Source organism: Uranotaenia lowii, chromosome 3 (genome assembly GCF_029784155.1).
Source record: "Uranotaenia lowii strain MFRU-FL chromosome 3, ASM2978415v1, whole genome shotgun sequence".
In the NCBI taxonomy this organism is placed as follows: Eukaryota; Metazoa; Arthropoda; class Insecta; order Diptera; family Culicidae; genus Uranotaenia; species Uranotaenia lowii.
The window spans coordinates 329463983-329483797 of NC_073693.1; the positions used below are offsets into that span (position 1 = coordinate 329463983).

Here is a 19815-nt window from a genome sequence, read left to right on the forward strand (position 1 = left end):
GCAGCCCTGCTAGGTTCCCATGTGGCAAAATGAGCAAAATCCATACACGACTAACATCTCTTTTCAAGCGAAAGTCGCCATCTCGGGCGAATGCCGCTCTTTTGGAGCGAAATTCGCTCTCATTTTTTCTCGCGTCTTTTTGTTTTGCGCTCCCGTTTGCGGTTTTTAGAAGCTCAAAAGAAGTTCAACCCTCGACGAGATTGGACGTGTTCGAAGAATCGTATTGTGCTGTATCGCGAATCGGAAACACGAGGAATCGAGTCCATTTTCGTTGAACGGTGTTATTTTGGAAATTAAGTACCGAAAAGACTAGTAATTTACTACCTAAAGCAGAAAGAATAGTTCTCGGTGGAAAATAAGTTTAACGCGTGCAAGTGTATGATTAAAGTTCATCGGTAGAAAGTGATTCATAGCAGCAGCAAAATTTGCTTTTCTCGAAAGGTAAGAATGATTTCACAACAGGAGAGCCATCTTCGAAATCTATATTTGGAAGAAAAACAATCTGCGTGACCATCCCGGAATTGCGCTCCAAAAATAGATTTTTTGTATTTTTTTTTTCAGAATTTTGCTCGGAAAGGTTAGAACTGAAAAAAACGGGAGTTCTGTTTTTTTTCACAGCCTGCTTTTCTGGTACGAAATTTGCATTTACGATTGTTGCTTTTCTTTCTTTTCCAAACCAGATTTCCGCCGCCATTTTTCTTTTGACATTGTTGGTTGCGGACTGAATTAATTAATAGCAAACTATTGGGAAGAATCTCCCGTTATTTGGATCTCGAAAACCATAAAGATAAGGAGACAGAAACAGTTAAAAACCTAGAATCCTGAAACAGGTTTCCGATCGGTCACCGACATCAACATCAGGCAGGCAGTCGTCACACAAGCCATGAATTCGATCAGCAAAATTCACTTCAACAGTTCGACCGGGCTGTCGTTGAATGACCGATTTACCTACATCAGCAAGGTGGCTCCACCGGAAAAATCTGTTGGCGGAGGAGGAGGAGGAGGTTCATCGTACATGCGAAAACGGTCCAACTCGGTCGATTCGTACGGAGGTGGCCGGATTGCTCCCGGAACCGGAAGCCGCGGTTCGTTGGCCAATCGGCAGCTGGTCAGTCAGCTGGATCGGCGACACGTTAGCCAGAGGACGCCGTTGGCTTTGCGAAATGTGAGTTGCTTGCTGCTGTTTTTTTTTATTGCTTATTGCTTCTTTGTTTTCGTTTCAACCTATTCGAAGGGGGGTTGAATTTGCATCTGGGTCGCTGAACTGTGCTGGAATTTATTTTTTGCTTGTTCCTGAGGTGCCATATTTTCATATGCTTTTTGGGGCGTTCTTTTGAGATTAGATATTTTATATTCGTCTAGAAATACTTCTAGATCGAAGTCTACCTGTTCCTTAAAAACCTTTTGATTTGTGCTTATTCTAAATCTTAATACATACTGCGTACAATAAATTCTCGGATCCCATCTGGATAACTTTTCTAAAATAATCACAGAGATGGATTATATTTTTTGCAGTCAATAATTATAAATTCTTTTTTATTTTATTTTTTATTTTTTGTCTAATTGGTTAAATGTTCAGGTTTTTGGCACTGAATTTCTTGTTGCTATCCAACATTTCTTTGATTTGACGAAATTCCAATTCCAATGCAAGCCTCTATAAAAGAGTTTTCTGGCATTTAAATTAAAATTAGGTTCTATACTCAGATTGAATGTTTCAAGGTCTAGAATTCCATTTTTTTTATAATCGAATATGCAAGGTTAAAATTCAAGATCTTTAAAAAAAACATTCAAAATTTGATAAAAGTTAAGTTCAAAAATGAAGATTTTGAATTAAGGTTCGTTCTTTTGTTAAACATGGTCATCGTTTTTAAATTGAAATTTTATGAATTTGTCAATTACTTCTTAATTTTTTTGTATGTTAACTTCTCTTATTTCAAAGTTTGTCTCAGTGTTGTCCTAATTTATCACATCTCAATTTTGTCTCAACAATTCTTTCCATATTTGTTCTGAGTTGTGGCATAATTTTGTCACAGTTGTGTCTTCGTTTGGTCTCAGTTTTGTTTAAATTTTGCCCCAATGTTGTCCCAATTTTGCTACAATGTTGAAACGAATATGTTTAAATTTGGTCTCTATTTCGTCTCAATTATGTTTCTAAACTTGTGACATTTTTGGCTCGAATTTTGACTAAATTTTATCAGAATCTCGATTGTGTCTCAAATGTATTTCAATTTTGTTTCTATTTTTTTTCACAATTCTGTTCGAAAGAATACTAAACAAATCAAAGTTCCTTCTTGAGAAACTAGAATTCGTAAGAACAACTCTCAATTCTTCAAAATCGTTTGAAAAAGTTATGGATACTTGATAATCATTTTGATTATTAGCGAAGGCATAATGTTAGTTATGTAAAATAGTGTTCAATTGTAAAGTTTCATCTTTTTAGTCCATTTTATGAGCCTGCTTAACCAATATTTGAGGAGCTGTCTCCCAAAAAGTGTTTAATTAAGAGTTAACTTGTTTTTTTGTCAACAATTTCGTTCAGTTCGAAGTTCTTTCTGTGAGCTCCTTTAATTACGGCAAGACAGTTTTGATTTGCACGAACTTTGCTAAGTTTTGTTAGAAATATTAATGATTTGCTAAGACATTTGATACCTTACATTTGAAAAGAGCCACCCCTTATTCGACAAGCCATCATCATTTTTCCTTTAATTTATGTTAATGGAAAGTTTCTGTTTGTCTTTCGTTCCATAGCTGAAGTTCTTTGCCAGTCAACTAGCATTGGATTTGCCCTTCAAAAGAAGTAGCATAACCTTTGTAAGGCCAACATAAGTTCATTTAGTTTACCCAAAAAGTCACGTACCTACTCTTTCTCCATAACATTGTGAAATTTCTGACTACACGACCTCTTGACTGCTTGTTTAGAGTCATTTCTTGGAAGTATTGTGCCATTCAAACGAAATGGAATACTGACAATTTGCTCCTCTGAATATTTCTTTACGTTCCTGCTTTTGATTTTTCAACTTGTCAAGTTTTACACCTCTCGGAATGTAGTTTTACTAACTTAATAAGATCGCCGTCAAATTGGCATTAACAGCTGTCGATGTTTTACAAAATGTCGAAAGAAGTGCTGTCTGTCAGCCGTGTTAACAAATTACATTGTGGCTTGGCACCTTCAGGAACCTCCCGCGATATCAAATCATAGGCCGCCGTTATAATTTAAATTTTACTAACATTGTTTCCGTTCTTTTTTTTTGCTTTTTGTCGTTTTCAAACCAACAGCGAAACATCCGTTCCGGGCGGCAGCGCTTGAACCGAAACTTTGCCGCCCGCAATCAGTTACGTCGAGCAGCCGGCAATACCCTGAACCTTTCGGGAGGATCCCGCCGGTTGCAGCGCTCCAACAGCCTGTCGGACATTGCCACGTAAGTACCTTTGCTAGAGTTTTTTTTAACCTGTTTGGGATTTCATTGGGTATAACGTTATTCCTTGAAATTAAAGTCATTGCCATTCGTTTTCGATGAGGGATGAGAAAATCTGGTTGAAAAAAGTTTTCAACTGGGTCGCGTTGATGATTTACAAGGATACATAAAAAACGAGGAAAAAAAGATCGGTATCAGAAAAGCAGTCAACGGAGTGGGTCCCGTCAAATTTGTTGACTGATACATTGTTACCGAACAGAAATATTCGTTGGTTCCTGGTGCGGATTCTTTATGGCGCTGGAATATTCAAAAGTTTCGTCAAACCAGAATCTCAGACTATTTGGGGAAATTTATTGCCTTTGGATGTCGTTCCCGTCGTAGAATATATCGGCAGGAGGAGGAGTGGCTTGTCGTGGTGTGGCACTAAATGATTGCATGTCTGGATCGTTAGGAATTCCTATCGGTTCAGCTCATGCAAATCTAGGGTTGTAGTTCATCGACTATAAAGCGTCCGATTTAATACACTATGCTTTAGCAACCTGAAGAAGAATACTCATCAATTTGAGTTTTTTATTGCTATAATTTGTTTGAATTGCTGCCCACACATGAATCATGTGGATAACGGATCAGACACTATTAAAAATCCTGATGTTGGACATAAACTTTCCAGTCCAGTTATGTTACGGAATCGAAGCGTGTGAATATTTCTAAATTCTAATATAACGGTTCAAAAAGTAAGCAGTCATCTGGGTTACCGAAGTTGTTTTGCATGCCCAAAATATCCGATATGGTGCCCCTATCAGCAGTGCTTATTGTTAGTTCCTTCCGAACGTCCAAAGCGTGTTGACAAAACAAATTTTCGGTGGAGTTGCATCCGCGCAAGCACGGAGGTGTTGTTCAGTAAACAAAGTTGCAGGTTACAACAGCCGTTGGCAACGTAGGACATATTATTTTTTTTTTTTTTTTTTTTTTAAATTTTTTATTGGCTTTACCTCTATAACATAACCGGCCAAGTGTTGATTACTGTTCTACTTACATGTCTATTTCACATTCAATTACAAAATTAGCTATCGTTTTATATAATTCAATGTCTTTCTTTTTTAGTATCAAATGAATATCGGGTGGAATTCCTTTTTTCATTAAAATTCGCCAAATAGGTCTACGAAGATTTTCAAATCTGCTGCATGCGAAGATAATGTGATCAGGATCTGCGATGGATTCGCCACAACTACACGTAGCATCCAATAGGATACCATTCCTAGTGAGATGAGCAGGGAGTCGTGAATGATTTGATATTAATTTGGAAAGGATTACAATTTGTCTGCGGTTGAGATCCAAGCTACTAAACCATGGTTGGAGCGAAACGTTAGAGATGATGCTGTGACAGAAACGTCCTTTAGTTCCTGAATTCCATTTTGCTTGCCATTTGTGCATTGTTGTACGCCGAATCGGAAACTGGATGTCGAATGATGTTAAAATATAATCTGCTGTACCACCATTGATGCACGCACTTTTCGCCTCTTGATCTGCCAACTCGTTCATTGGAATACCTCTGTGAGACGGAACCCATATCAGATGGATTTCGTACCCCATTCTTTGACCTTCAAGAATGGATTCTTTTATATCGTACCAAGCAACGGGATATTTTTGATTGATGTTGATTTTTTGCAGGCTCGTGAGACAACTCAAACTATCGGATAGAATAATATACTGAGCAACAGGAAGACTTACGATCATTTTCGCAGCATGCCTGATTGCCAGAAGCTCTGCCATATAAACGGATGCTTTACTGTCGAGTTTGATCCCTTCTGCAGGTGTTCCAAAGTTATTTACCACAGCATAACCTGTGCCTTGAATATCTTTCGACCCGTCAGTTGCCAAGATTTTCGCGTTGGCATACACTTCCAAGAGATAGTTTGACACCAAATCAGCTGCCGATGAGTTCTGGTGTTCTAAACATAACCGTTTAACAGTGAGATCAATGGATATTTTTGTTCTTACAACTTCACGGTTGAACATGTAGCATGGGAGATTATTTAGAGGCTGTTCAAGTGGAATGAATTCGTTAAGCATTCTTGTTGCGCGGTGTATTCCCGTAGCCACTAAGCCACCGTCCAAGATCGGTCTGGAATATTGTCGATGCCAAGAAAGGAGTGACGCTCTTTTATTTACAAAACGCATGACCGCAAGTTCTCTTCTTTGTTGCAGCGGAATAATACCAGCCATCACTTCGAGTGAACCTGTGTGGGTGGTTTTTGTGGAGCCCAAACAGATTCGAATTCCTGCCCATTGTAGTCTATCCAAAATAATGGCTTCTTTTTGTGATAACTCCGTCATAAATATGGAACCGTATTCCAATATTGATCTCACACATGACTTAAAAATAACTAACAATGCTGCTGGATGTGCTCCCCATAACTGGCCCGATATGCTTCGTAAAAAGTTAAGATACGGAGCTGTACGTTTCTGTACCTCTCTAATATGACACGACCACGACAGATTTCGTGTGAGGTACATGCCGAGTAACCTCAGGGATCTGACGTATTCCAAAGTGCAACCGCCGATATTTATTTCTGGAGGATTATCGCATTGTTGTGTCGAGATCAGGAGGCACTTACATTTCGTCGGCGAAAGTTCTAACCCAAGGTCGAAAATATTTTCCACAACTATATCCACTGCCCTTTGGAGAGATTCGCAACTATGCTCCAGTGAGGTTCCTCTTACAGCAATTGTTGTGTCATCGGCGTAATTTACGGTTATCACATCAGGAGGGACACTGTTGATCAATCCACTGATCACAACATTAAAGCATAACGGACTTAGTGGAGATCCCTGAGGAAGGCCTTTCCACGTTGTCCTAGATATTGAATCTAATCCACTCGAAATGCACAAATTCCTTTCTTCAAACAGATGGAAGATACTTTTTACTAGACATTCAGGGACTGTTAATGAGCGTAATTCGCGGACCAGAACATTAATTTCCACGTTGTCGTAGGCGGCTTTGATATCGAGGCTACATATCACCACATGCTCTCTTCTTTTCAAAGCTAAGGAAGCTTCGTTAATCAGTGGAAACAACGCATCCATTGTTCCTCGTCCTTTCCTAAAACCGTTGATAGCTGAAGGGAACAGGTTGTTGTTTTCGATGAAATGTTCTAGTCGATCTTTGATTATGAGTTCATACACTTTGCGAAAACATGAAGCTAACGCGATTGGACGAACAGCAGAAGGAGAAATCGGATCATGGCCACTTTTAGGAATCGGTACAATTTTATAGGTTTTCCAGCTTTCCGGAATTCTTCCTGAAGCAAAAATTTGGCAATAGATTATTCGCAACTGACTAAGCGCCGCCCATGGGAGACGATTTATGACGGAATATGGAACACCATCCAAACCAGGAGCCGAATCTTTACCGGTTTTCAAAACAGCTTGAATATCCGATACTGAGAATGGAAAACCAGTTTGAGAGCAACACGAACATTGTAGAAAAACCGGGGGTGGATTTTTGGCAGATGAGGGAGCCAACTTGTCCAAAACATCGTTGGCCAAATTGTCCGAAATTCTGATGTTTTTTGATGGCTCTCCGCGTCCTTTGAACCTTCTGGCCATCCTCCATAAGGTTGTGAGGGACGTAGAACTATCACAGCTATCACAAAAATGTTGCCAACTTTTCCTCTTCTTCTCGCGTACCAAATTTCTGAACCTTCGTTCTGTATTAGCGTACCCTTCGTAAGCTTCGGTTGACAGTTCCCGTTTCCAAGCGCGGAAAGCAACTCTGGTGGCTTTCTTCGCTTCTGTTAGCTCTTCGTCCCAATAGGGTTGCGGTATTCGGCGGGTGTGGTTCGAGTTTACTGATGGGCAGGACCTGCGCAGTGCTTGCCAAATCAGCTCAAAGAAGACATCAAAGCTATCCGGTTCTCCATTTTCGACGAATGATTCCTCGAGGCTTCCGGCAAAACGTTCCCAGTCGATTTTTCGAACATTAATTCCAGAGTAGAATTTCATCGCGCATGTAGTACTCGAATGAAAAACTATCGGAAAATGATCGCTTCCATTTGGTGAATCCAAAACCTCCCAGTCGAAGCACAAACTAAGGCTCGAAGAAACCAGCGTGACATCAATTGCGCCCCACGACCGGTTTACATCAAACCTAGTTGGCTGACCGTTGTTGAGAATGACGAGATGAGATGTTTCGATGGCTTGATGAAGACGGTCTCCACGTATGTTTCCATGCTCGCTTCCCCATAGGTGATGTTTTGCGTTAAAGTCTCCTCCAATGATGCACGGTTTCGGAACGGTTGATAAAAAATTTTCAAACTGAGTCTGCGATATGTTGGCTTGCGGGTGTATGTACACAGATACAATAGTGATCAACCCGGAGATGTATTTGATCTGGCAGGCAACGGCTTGAATATCCGCTGGCAGTGCAATAGGAAATGCTACGGGATTTAGTTCTGAACGAATCGCGATGGCTACGCCCATCGAGTTTCGTCTGTGATCTTTACGAAACATGGTGTGCTGCGGTAGATTAAAGTTTGTGTGACTGTCGAGATGTGTTTCACTCAAAAGCGAAATATTGATATTATGTGTATTTATGAGCTGGATTAAGGATGAGCGTTTACTATTTATCCCTCTACAATTCCATTGTAGACATTGCAGAGGAACGGTGGTTGTTAAAGTGCTTGGTGTGGTCTTTTTCATAATCTGAGATTAGCAAAATAGCCTTTCATTTTATCACTAACAACATCTGAAATTCTCTCCAAAACCATTTGCTGGATTTTTTGTCGAGTTTCAATATCTTCCTCAGGAACTTCCAGAGCATCTGCAACGATATCGATGACCTCAGTAGATTCAATCGTCGATCGGATCGAATCGCAAACCCCGTCAGAAATGTTAACTTCAAGTTGGGGAAGCTCATCGTCCGAATCGACATTATAACGACGTTTGCTGGAAGGATTAGATCCATTCTTGTCAACATTATTTGTTTGGCAAGCTACTGCCACGGTGGATATTGTTGTTGGTTGAGAGATGATAGGTAGTGAGTTTGATGAATCATTTGAATTTGTTCCACAAAACCAATCGACACGTCCTTGTGAAAAAGTGTCACGCCGCTCTTTATCGGTTTTCTTTTTTTGAATTATTTTCGGACATAGCTTGTGATCATTGGCCCGATGGGAGCCTAAACAGTTAACGCACTGTGGCTCACTATTTTCACACGCATGATCTTCGCCGCCCACTTGATCCAAGCACTGATTGCAGCGTTTAGCACTCTTGCATCCTTTTTTGTCATGTCCCAAGCGCCAGCAGTTACCACACTGGCGGACAGGATAAATGTATTGCTTAACAGCATAAAGCACTCTATTTAACTCGATGTGAGTAGGTAAATTCTGCCCAGCGAAAGTAAAAATCACCGTAAACAGGGCTTCCTCTTTATCATCAGCCAATTTTCTAAGCACACGACGAGCATGAACTATCTCCGGGTTATCAACTTGATTCGACTTGCGTTTATCGTAAGCATTAGCAAACTTCAATTCTTCATCACAAATATCCGGCTCAATATAGGCTACCCCCAGACACTCCACCAGCCGTTGGGGGATAAAAAAACGCACTTCATTTGAGGTACCGATGCCTGCTATTTCATTAGCAGCATCCCTCGATCGCATCAAAATTTTCATTTTGGTTTTAGAAACCGGCATAGCACGAATAAAATCGTCACCAAATTTCTTCACCAGACTTTTAGCAATCTTCGCAGCAGATATATTCCCGACATTTGTTTCAGCCATAACGAGATATGGCCCAGCATAATTTTCGTGATATTTCCGTACTCGAACTTCATTTTTCGATGACCTTGGTGTATCGTTGTGGGTCATTGCACCGCTCGACAATAGAGTGTGGAAGGAGAGAAGAAAAATAAATTAGATTTCAATTCAGCTCACACACACGATGTGCAACGTACCGTAGGACATATTAATCGATACCAAGCTTTTGTCTTGTTTGCTGATAGTGTTTAGTTTTATTAGCAGGATGATGAAACAAGAGTGGGGAATCAATTGTTATCAACCACATTTTTCCCCGTATTCAAATCATCAGCTAATGTACTCACAAAGGTAAGACTTGAAATTTCTTTAAGGCTTTAAAGTCAAAGTTGTATAAGTAAATTTACATGAAGTAGGCTGTTTTGTCTGAACTAAATCTGAAGATGTTTTGGGGAACCTTCGAACATTTGTTTCTTATTTTTAAATGAGATGCCGAGCTTCGAATGTAAGAAACTGATGTTACTACTTTACATGTAAAATGTATCAGCAAGGGAATATTGATTTTATAGAATAATACTTAAGGTAAGTTTTCGGATCACTAAAGGATTAACACCACGATTAGATTGTCTCCGGTTAGACGGCTAAAATACGAATGGCTTTATTCCATTTCGTCTTTTCAGATCTTTCGTGCTTCGAACATTGTTTACACGAAAGCTTCAACTTCGAAGATTCATTTATACATTGCAGAACGCAAGTATCAATATATGACAACATGGAGTGAAATATTAACAGATTTAGAAATCAGGTGCAAAAACTAGTGGTGTAACGTAGTGGTATAAAAATGTGAAATAAACTCTTGTTACCAGTGAATAATGACTGTTGATTAGATTTATTCGATTTGGAGTCATTTTCCAATTCGGTATCGATTTTTCAAAAGGGCGTATGCGTCAAATGTGAACAAATCGAGTTATCAGCTGGGTGAAAAAGTACGTGGGGAGACCTTCATTTTGCACCTACTCACTTGATGGATTAATGATTTGTGTTCGATACAAAACAATATTATTTTTGCTGGGCGCTTATGGAGCGGTCAAACTTTAACGCGATTTTCTCGAAACAGCAATGTTGGCTCATTGGCCCTTTACTAAAATCGATACCGAATTTTGGTTTTGATTCAAAACTCATCCATGGTTTTTAGCAGAATTTCAAAGTAAATTTTTAAACAAACAAATTTTTAAGTTTTGGGTTTGTACGAGAAAATTAAAAATTTGGCGATGACAAAAAGAAATGATTTTTCTTTCTTTTATGGAACCAAGCCCTCTTATTATTTTTTTGTGCCAATTTATAAGCTGTCTATAGGAAAATTTCTGCTGAACAGCTTTGTCGAAAAACTTAAAACACTATTTCTGCCTAGCGAGTTGTAATGTGAAATATTGGGTTTGGTTACTAGCACATTTTCGCTACAGTGCCAGGTGCCTACTGTCGTAAACTTAGGGCTGGTCCTCGTTCCCTTGCCGTCTTCAAGTTGCTGCTTTTCCACTGCTCCGTGATCTTCTCACTACGAAATCCGAATTTAGAATGGCCGTAAAGCACGAGTGCTGTTCTTTTTATAGGCAATATGTCCACGCGTTCGCCTACAATCAAAGTAGTCCGTTTTTGCAATTATCTCATATTCTTTGTCCGTCAGTCAGTGATGCATATTTGAGACATCATGAACTGTTGGTTTTCTCTCTTTTTCTTGTCTCATATGTATCCTACAATACTTCCCTTCTGTACTCTTCTAAATATCATATCTCCAATTCTTAATAATTCGTACAGTATTATTTACTAAAACTTACTCTTTTTGCTTTTTTTTTCTACTCTCGGAGTTTCAAACACAACGTCCTTTAATCTATTTAAATACTTGAATATACATTCTGTTGTTAAGCTTCAGATTCGATTTCCCTCCATCGTTTTCTCGAAAAAAAAGTCGTTCGCTTTTCCATCGAAAACCTTACAAGTTTCTCTTACTTGAAAAATAATTTGTCTCTACCTTCTAGCTTTCTCTACTAACACAATTGTTCTGCTGCTACTACTTCATCGGAGACGGAGAAAAAATCGGCCGAAGAAATAATATTCCGTTTTTCAATACTGTGAGTCGTTCATCTTTCCATCAACAAAGAGTGTTTGCTCATACTTTTTTCTTAATTCGAACTATACTTCAAGTCGTCCGTTTTTATTTTTGAGAAAAAACGCCTACCTCACTTCTGCTTTTACTTCTCTAGAACGTCAAAATATTCTAAGGTTCTTCCTTTTTCTCAGAGCTCTTCCACTGTCGTCCGCTTTCCCATCGGAGACTTATCAGAATTTTTGCTTTTCCTCATTCTCGCTTGAGAAATTTATTTCCTAGAGATTCTGCCTTTTCCATCAGAACTCTACATTCAATTTTTTCTAGAGTTTCTGCCTTTTCTATCACTGCCGTTGGAAGCATAATTGTCACATGTTACAAAAAGGCAAAGCGAGAAAAACGCAATTAAAGTTTCACCAAAACATTTTGCTGTTATCGCACAGTTTCGCAACTTTTGTTGACTTCAATGCCGTAGATCTCTAAAGTATACTCCTATCATATGAGCCTCGATCAAATTTTTCGAAAATGAACTGTTTTTTCAACGAAAATCCTTGTGTGACATTTATGCCGCGAAATTCTATGAATTGTCGAAAAATGGACGCATATTTGTCACACCACGAACATTTTCTCAGTAGTTGTTTGGTTTGGAATTTCGTGCGTGGCTCTTGTGTTTTATTCGTAAATGGAAGCTTAAATTGATAAAATCAGGTCTGAATCGGATTATTCGAAAGCGTTTATTATTTGGTGACAAACATGAAGTGTTTATCGGATTCAATCAATAAAACTGCACGGGGAGCCATTTGCGGCAGCTCACTCACGAAGCAACATTTTTTCAACAAACTGTCAGCTGCCGTGCTGAAAATGTCGCAACCGCAAGAGAAGCGATACCAGAAGAGGACAATCATTCCGTTTGAAATGAATACGGTCCTGGAACAAGTTCCGGATGAAGTTACTCTGGCGGCATACTTCGTAAACATTAAAAACAGACATCTCCGGTATTTTGCGAGGTGCGTCAAAATAAAAACTCAAAGCAAAGCCAAAGAAGAAATGGTCTGCCAAAACCACCGACAACCACTTATGGCCATCCTGGACAATTTTGGATTACAGTTCCACGTAGCCGGAAGAGTAATATTTGGCTAATGTTATGAAGTGGGTTTCGTTTGCATGCACTCTTCCAAGCGCCAGCAACGAACCCGAAGCAGTTTGCAGAGTTTTTCTTGCACAGACTGGGATGTCGCAAAAACAGTGACCCTTCCCCCTCGTTATATTTCCATGATCCCCTCGCGACTATCAAGGACACGTATGCCAAGTTTGGTGAAAATCTATTTAGACGTTCCGAAGTTATAATATTTACATTCTTTTATTGAGTGTGACAAATATGCGTCCAATCGTCTCAGTGTGACAGTTATGCGTCCATTTGTCCCAGTGTGACAAATTGACTTTGAATTTTTCTCGAAATTTCTAGAATAAACTTCATGTTTCGACAAAGAATTTCAATAATACGTATCAAATTATCACGATTGGCATCAAAAAGTCAAAAACGTCGAAATGTCACATGTGACAATTATGCGTCCAACGGCAGATCAGAACTCCAAACTTCGTCTTTCATACAGAAGTTTTTTTTTTCATCTAAACATCACTGTTTCCATTATCTGCAAAGACTGTAAAGACTCTTCCACTGTCTTCCGCTTTCCCATCGGAGACTGTCCAAAATTTTGGCTTCTCCTCATTCTCACTTAAGAACTTTATTTCCTAGAGTTTCTGCCTTTTCCATCAGAACTCTACATCAATTTTTATTCTAGAGTTTCTGCCTTTTCTATCAGAACTCCAAACTTCGTCTTTCCTACCGAAGTTTTTTTTCATGTACACATTACTGTTTCCATTATCTGTAAAGAATTTCGCCTTTCCTATCGAAATTCAATCGTTTCCACACCCTCATTGAATTAATGTGCTCAAACTGAAAAGTTTGAAACATAACTCAATATTCAGAAAAGATTTAAACTCTTTATTTTATGAATTTGCAATCCATCTAGTAGATTCGAAGCTGCTACCGACAGCGCCATTGTCGTAAACTTAGGGCTGGTCCTCGTTCCCTTGCCGTCTTCAAGTTGCTGCTTTTCCACTGCTCCGTGATCTTCTCACTACGAAATCCGAATTTAGAATCGCCATAAAGCACGAGTGCTGTTCTTTTTATAGGCAATATGTCCACGCGTTCGCCTACAATCAAAGTAGTCCGTTTTTGCAATTATCTCATATTCTTTGTCCGTCAGTCAGTGATGCATATTTGAGACATCATGAACTGTTGGTTTTCTCTCTTTTTCTTGTCTCATATGTATCCTACACCTACTTGATCTACGCGTTGCAGACGAACGTTCTAAAACTATCAGTCCCTCTCGGATGTGTTCCAGTTACCATTCCAAATAGTGATTTATCCAACAAGCGCGCATAACCATATCTAGAACTAGAACGACACACAAAGCTGGAAAGCGAAAGTTTGTTTTTTTTGACTGTCTCTCCCTCCTTGCATACTTTTTATTACCGATAATTTTGGAGGTGGAAACAGGTAAAAACTCAAAGGTATGAATGATGGATGACTTTGATGGCACCTTCTACAAGTACCGAGTGCTTGGAACTGGATTGACGAAGAAATAGAAAAAAAAAATGCCAAGTACCGTGACAGTTCAAGGTTATTTATGGCTCCGTTGCATGTTCCAGCCGGAGCGCCATCGTGATGCAATGATGATAGTATTAACGATGATAGCTCAACAATTTCCGCCCCCGCATTTGCTTTGTTTTGTGCAGGGTGAACTGTTATTTCGCCAATGATTGTAAGACTAGTCAAAATTTTTTTATTGTTTGTTCTAGGAAAATTCATACGAGTTGAGCCAAAAGTTAACAGTTAATAAAGATGAATGTTGAACAAGCAACATTAGTTCAAATTAATTTTTAACAACAAAAAAATCTTTACGATACATATTAAGAGTATTTAAACATTTGATAAAAAATACTAACCGTTTTCCTTTTTTCTTCTACTTGCAGGATGAATGCCGACTACGTGGAACGCCAGTCATTGCGTCGTTCAAATTCGCAGCTGAGCATTGCTTCCCGGTTGGGACGTGGCCGCAGTCGATCACGCGGACGTCCCATGCAGCGCTCGAATTCGTCGATGAATTTAGATCGAGGACGCTCCCGCGGACGTTCTCGGTCCCGTTCCCGTACCCGTATGCCACCGGCCCGTATGCCACCGGCTCGTTCCCGATCCCGTGGCAATCTGTCCAGGGTGGGATCCCGCGGATCCGGTTTGAATAATCTCAACGGAAATGGTAATGGTCGGTCGCGTTCGCGTGGCCGCATCCCATTGACCGGTAGACGGCCAGCCAGCCGTGCCGGTGCTGGCCGCGGAAATATGCGCTCCGGAAGTGTGAATGGCCGATTGGGCTTGAACCGCACCAACCGTCCGTTGCCCAATGGAGCCCGTGCTGGTCGCGGAGGACGTATTATCAAGCGAGGACCGAGGCGAGGAGCCTTAGTTGGTGGACAAGGTGGCCCCAGTGGCCGAGGAAGACCCGGACGCGCACTGCAGAGGTAATAATACCGGATTTAGGATGATTTGAAATTGTAACGAAACGGGTAGAATGAAAACCCTGATGGTGAAAGCACTAAAGCTCACAGATAACACGCTGTCATATAGCGGAGTCCATCATTTGGTGGTTGACCAATAGCCTCATAGAATTAGCTAAAACAGTCAAAATCCACAAGACTTGACATTTCTGGATCGATAGGTCTGGCCAAAAATAGAGGAAAAAAGACTCCTAGAATTGCGGGGCCCTTCGTAATATGCTCAACTTTAAGGTGGTCTCATTCTTGAAAGGATAAATTGTGGAGAAGAAAGATGAGGATGTGAAAGAAAGTGATCGCTCAGTAACCTTGTCATGGAGGAAAAATTTCGAACGGTGGAAACTTATTTCGCAAACGAAAAAAAAAAACAATTCCTGCAGAGAATTTCGAAGATGGATGGATGGATTCAGCACTAAGCTTCTTTCCCAATAATGGATTAATTCTTTTCAACCTTTACTATCGTACGCGCATTCAAACGTCAATCTAACCTAATTCGTGATTAAAGAAATGTACCAGAAGAGCTGAAAACCTGATGAAACAGCAGAATCCAACTATTTATATTAGTGTATTAATGAATCTTAACGATCGAACTATATCAACCTATCAATGAATGAACTTCAACAAACCATCGTCAATCAACCAAGCTCTCAACAACCTGGTTATCATAGCAGACGCAATTCTACACACGTGTCTTGCCCCGCCGAGCAAAACCGACAAAATCAAACATCTAGGTTACTGAACGAAAGCACCGACCCTTCCGAGTGGTCATCATCTTTTCCCACAAATCCCCAAGTTCGCCTGTTTTTTCGGGAAGGTGTTTTTCTTGTAGTTGTTCCCGCAGTGGTCGCACGTGGTCAACAAAACACAATAATTGGGAATCCTAGAACAGACAGAGTAGTGACAGCATACTGATGTCGCCCTTTTTGATGGGCGATACCTGTCCCTCGTAAACTAGACGCTGGCTGCGTTTGGTAATTGTATACACACAAAATGAGGTATGTTCGGTGACCATGTTGATTCGCCTTCCCGTGGATCACATCAGGTACGCTAATCTGGTATGGTCGCAGTGGCAGTTCGCACACCCCACTCTCCCCCTTTGATGGATGCCCGGTGTAGGAAGATGCATTCGCCCAGACGGTTTGGTATACTTGGCAAAAATACGTTTGTTTCCTTTGCGTGTATCTCGACACACATTGCCCATCGTTCAGATAACACACGTAATCGAGTTTCTCTTTGTAGCTTCAAATCGTTGGTCTTGTGGAAACAAACAGGGACCGGGCTTAGCGATCGGAATAGGCACTAGAAACTGACAAGGAATTTTGAACATTAGAATGTTTTCCATCATCATCAAATCTATTGGAAATCTGGAAATATTTATTTATTTCAATTCGAAATGCATTTAATTCAAACATAGACTGCAAAATTACTAAATTAATTTAATTTTTTTCAAGTTTATCAATTCCTACAAAAACCAAATTAAAGTCGAATCGCTTTTACTCTCGTTTTGCTAGTTGCATCAGTAATATTTTTTTTCAATTATCGTCGTCATAAACCATGTTCATATTAACGAGAGTTTTGAAACTGCCTAATTTTAAACATTGTTCATAAAATTAAAAAAAAAAAACTTCGAATCATTTGAAAGTTACGAAATGCATTCATAAACATCAGCAGACTTTTACAATGAAAAGTTGAATCAGAATCGAACCCAAATAGCGGAATAGTCCCATCGATCTCCGATCCTAAGCCGGTCTTCCTTCGATTCTCATTACAGAGGTGGACCGAATGCCGGGGGAGCGGCAACCCGTCGTGGGCGATCCCGCACCAGAGGTCGCGCGGCTTCACAGAACCGTGCCCGCAGTGGCCAACGTCGCGGCCGTAATGGTTAGTTGAAACGCTCAACGCCTTTCCCATTTCCTGTACGATAGTTATTTTAATAATCGAATTCTCTTTTAGTCTCCCGTGGAAGACGCGCGTCGGCCCCAAACCCGAAGAGCAAGGAAGACCTGGACAAAGAACTGGACCAGTACATGGCCAACACGAAATCTTCGCTGGACAAGGAAATGGACGAGTACATGAACGGAATTCACAGCAGCACCATCTGAGGCAAGCTGGAAGGTTAGACCGGCCGTAGATGGAAACGAGATTTTTGGTCGCTACCTGACCTACAGAAGAAGCAAGGAGAAGGAAAAGCGACAAACTAAAACGTGTATATCAGAGATAGATGTCGATAAAAAGTAAACTACTAACATTAGGTGATAAGATATCTCACTTTTTTTTCTTACATGTAGAAAAGAAACCTTGAACTGCAAAAAGCAACATTAGAGTTAGTCGAACCTGAATTTTTACAAATAACAGTAATTTATCGTATGATAATGTGAACTACAAGTGTAAATAGGATGAGCATATTTTGGTATGCTGAAATGCAAATAAAAATGTTTTCTTATGACTGAACTGAATTATTTAAAACTAAATTGGCTTTTTTTAATTCCTATTTTGAAAGAAATTCAAGAGATTGATTGATTGAAGTGCGTTTATTTGAGAGGGTGCTGTGCGCCAAGCGATTAAGCACCCTTGTTTCGATTTAAAACTAAATAGTGTTTTCGTTTATTGGCAGTGGTAACCTAGTTATCCACGAGTTTTGCCCGAACTGCTGTTATTGTGTTCGTTTATTAATTCAGGACTCCACTAGTTTTGCCCGAGGTTTGAACCTCAAGCAGGCGGTTGCGACCCGTAGAAGTTGTCAGTGTTGGGGGTAAGCATAAGGTTGACTATAGCAACCATATATTTGCATCGTCCCGGGTGACGATTCTGTTTGTTTATTCAGAGAAAGTTTTGCCCCGCACCAGTGGAGAAAAACGAAAACGGCATAACAATTACATGAAATTTCTCCTAACCATAGACATTAGATTTCTTTCAAAAGGTTTGTTAATCCAAAAAATTTCAGCACTTTAGTTTCTCTAGCAGCATCGTAGGATAGTATAGAGCCGACATCATCTTCAAGTTCAGCCTCGTCACGTGCATCTCGGTATAGACGGCATTCAACCAAGATATGTTCCACCGTCATTCGTACATTCAACACGTTTGCCAGGGAACTCCACTATTTATTTCTTCCTTTGTTCTAGTACCTTTTGCGGTATTAACCACAAGGTTGAGGCTGGTTGTATTAATATCTACAATGCATAGTTACATGGTGCTCACAACTTTTGTCTGTTTTTTTTTTTTAAATAAGAAGATATGTGGTCGATACTTTTCAGATTTAAGGTTGATGATCTCATGCATCATGATTAGCTTTCTGATAACGGTTCCATCAAGATGTTACCAAAAATCCCCGATTAGTGTGAGGGAAGAAAAAATCTCATCACATACAGGAAGACCGCCTAACACCAACCAAACACGTGCGCTTGCTCGAACTTCGATAGGAAATTGAGAGCGTGAGAGGCAAAGTTCTCGCGGTGACAAAATCAATCCTTTACTTCTCAAGTTGCAATTCTCGAAGGCCGGTCTCATTTCACGTGTGTTGACGTGTTTACGTTTTGTAGTTGACGTTAATCATCAAGTGCTGTGTTTAGAAGTGATTTTATTGTGATTATCTGTTAAATTTCATTGGCATAACGTACCGCCCACTGAATTGGTTTCATTCCGTGTAGCTTTTTTCAATAAGTGTAGTGTAGTGTCTCAAAGAAGGAATCATGACAAACGAGCAACATAAATCGGTAAGCTTTTGTTTACAATGCGAAAGGGAGGGTAGATGCACCGGAAGGTTCCTCCCGTTTTTAAACAACACTTTTTCTGTTATAGGCCCATTTACACTTCTCTTGAAAATTTTTATTTCATCAATAACTCAACAACGAGACTAAACTAGATTTTAGTACATAATGAATGGGGAATGGTTGGAAGTTGAAAATCCAACTGGGCTTGTTGTTTAAACTCTCCTAGAGCTGTGTTTATTTCGATTCCCCCGTCACATGGTGCCTCTGGGAGAAAACTTTATTTTTCGAAAATTAGCTTTGCCGCCATGATGAAAATTTAACAACAGTTTTAAAAGGTTTTAAACAAGACCAGTACATATACCCAAAGATCTCCACACCGAAAAAACTTTTCACATGAACGCTACGTGAAAATGTACATAGATTTTTGCCACCATGAAAATCACGTGAAATCTACGTGAATTTCGTTAGCAAACAGAATTCGCGCAGCAAGCAGAATTCACGTAATTTTCATATGAGTTGTGTGTGAAAGAAACGTAGATCGCATGTGAAAAAGGATTCGTTCTGCCACATGCGATTCACGTAGATTTCATGGAAATATGAACGTAATAACTTTTCCGGATCTTATAAATAAAAAAATTCCAAATTCTGTAAAATAAAATTGCAGAATATTAAAAATAACGAATAGGTATACAATCAAATTTTTACTACTCACGTGTAATCAGCTTCTCTATCACCTAGAATTTCTCTTTCTAATAGCACAAACTGTTGGATCCGCACCATATTGAATACTGTATTCTTTCACATAGATTTTACGTGAATAAGTTATTCAGAGATATGTGAACATCACATAGAATGCACCAAATCCCTTTGTACTTGGTGGATCACTGGATTTTCACGTAAATCGAATGTGTCTTTGTTTTGACAGCGAACGGCTATGTGAATTTCACGTACGCATCAAATGAATTTGTATTAGCTTCTAGGTGATTCACGTAAGTCAAGCCAAAATTCACGTAATGAGCGCCTACGTGAAAATCAAGGTGAATTTAACGTTTCTTTTTCGGTTGAGTGCAAGTACCTCAAACCATATGCGATTCTTACACGGAAAATAATAAGAAGGTAAAATTTACCGAGATAGCAAGATGAAAGCTCGTGAAAGCCAAAAAGGTAACTTCTACCTGTTCAAGGTGAAACTCACCTCACAGCGAGGTTAA

At 39.7% G+C, this 19815-nt stretch overlaps 1 protein-coding gene across 1 annotated transcript; it reads left to right on the forward strand.

Moving 5' to 3' along the window:
• The first annotated feature begins 183 nt into the window (after window positions 1–183).
• LOC129751249 (serine/arginine-rich splicing factor 6) lies at window positions 184–17365 on the forward strand. Its single transcript, XM_055746636.1, has 6 exons — window positions 184–441; window positions 681–1165; window positions 3277–3419; window positions 14316–14861; window positions 16666–16775; window positions 16848–17365. The coding sequence occupies exons 2-6, from the start codon at window positions 884–886 to the stop codon at window positions 16994–16996; spliced, it is 1230 nt and encodes a 409-aa protein (XP_055602611.1). The 5' UTR covers window positions 184–441; window positions 681–883; the 3' UTR covers window positions 16997–17365.
• Window positions 17366–19815: the final 2450 nt, after the last annotated feature.

What these genes read in the sequence shown, in the direction of transcription:
- LOC129751249 (XM_055746636.1), top strand. Translation starts at nt 884, where the DNA reads ATGAATTCGATCAGCAAAATTCACTTCAACAGTTCGACCGGGCTGTCG. An exon ending in CGCCGTTGGCTTTGCGAAAT is followed by an intron (nt 1,166 to 3,276) that starts GTGAGTTGCTTG and finishes TCAAACCAACAG; the next exon opens with CGAAACATCCGTTCCGGGCG. An exon ending in AGCCTGTCGGACATTGCCAC is followed by an intron (nt 3,420 to 14,315) that starts GTAAGTACCTTT and finishes TTCTACTTGCAG; the next exon opens with GATGAATGCCGACTACGTGG.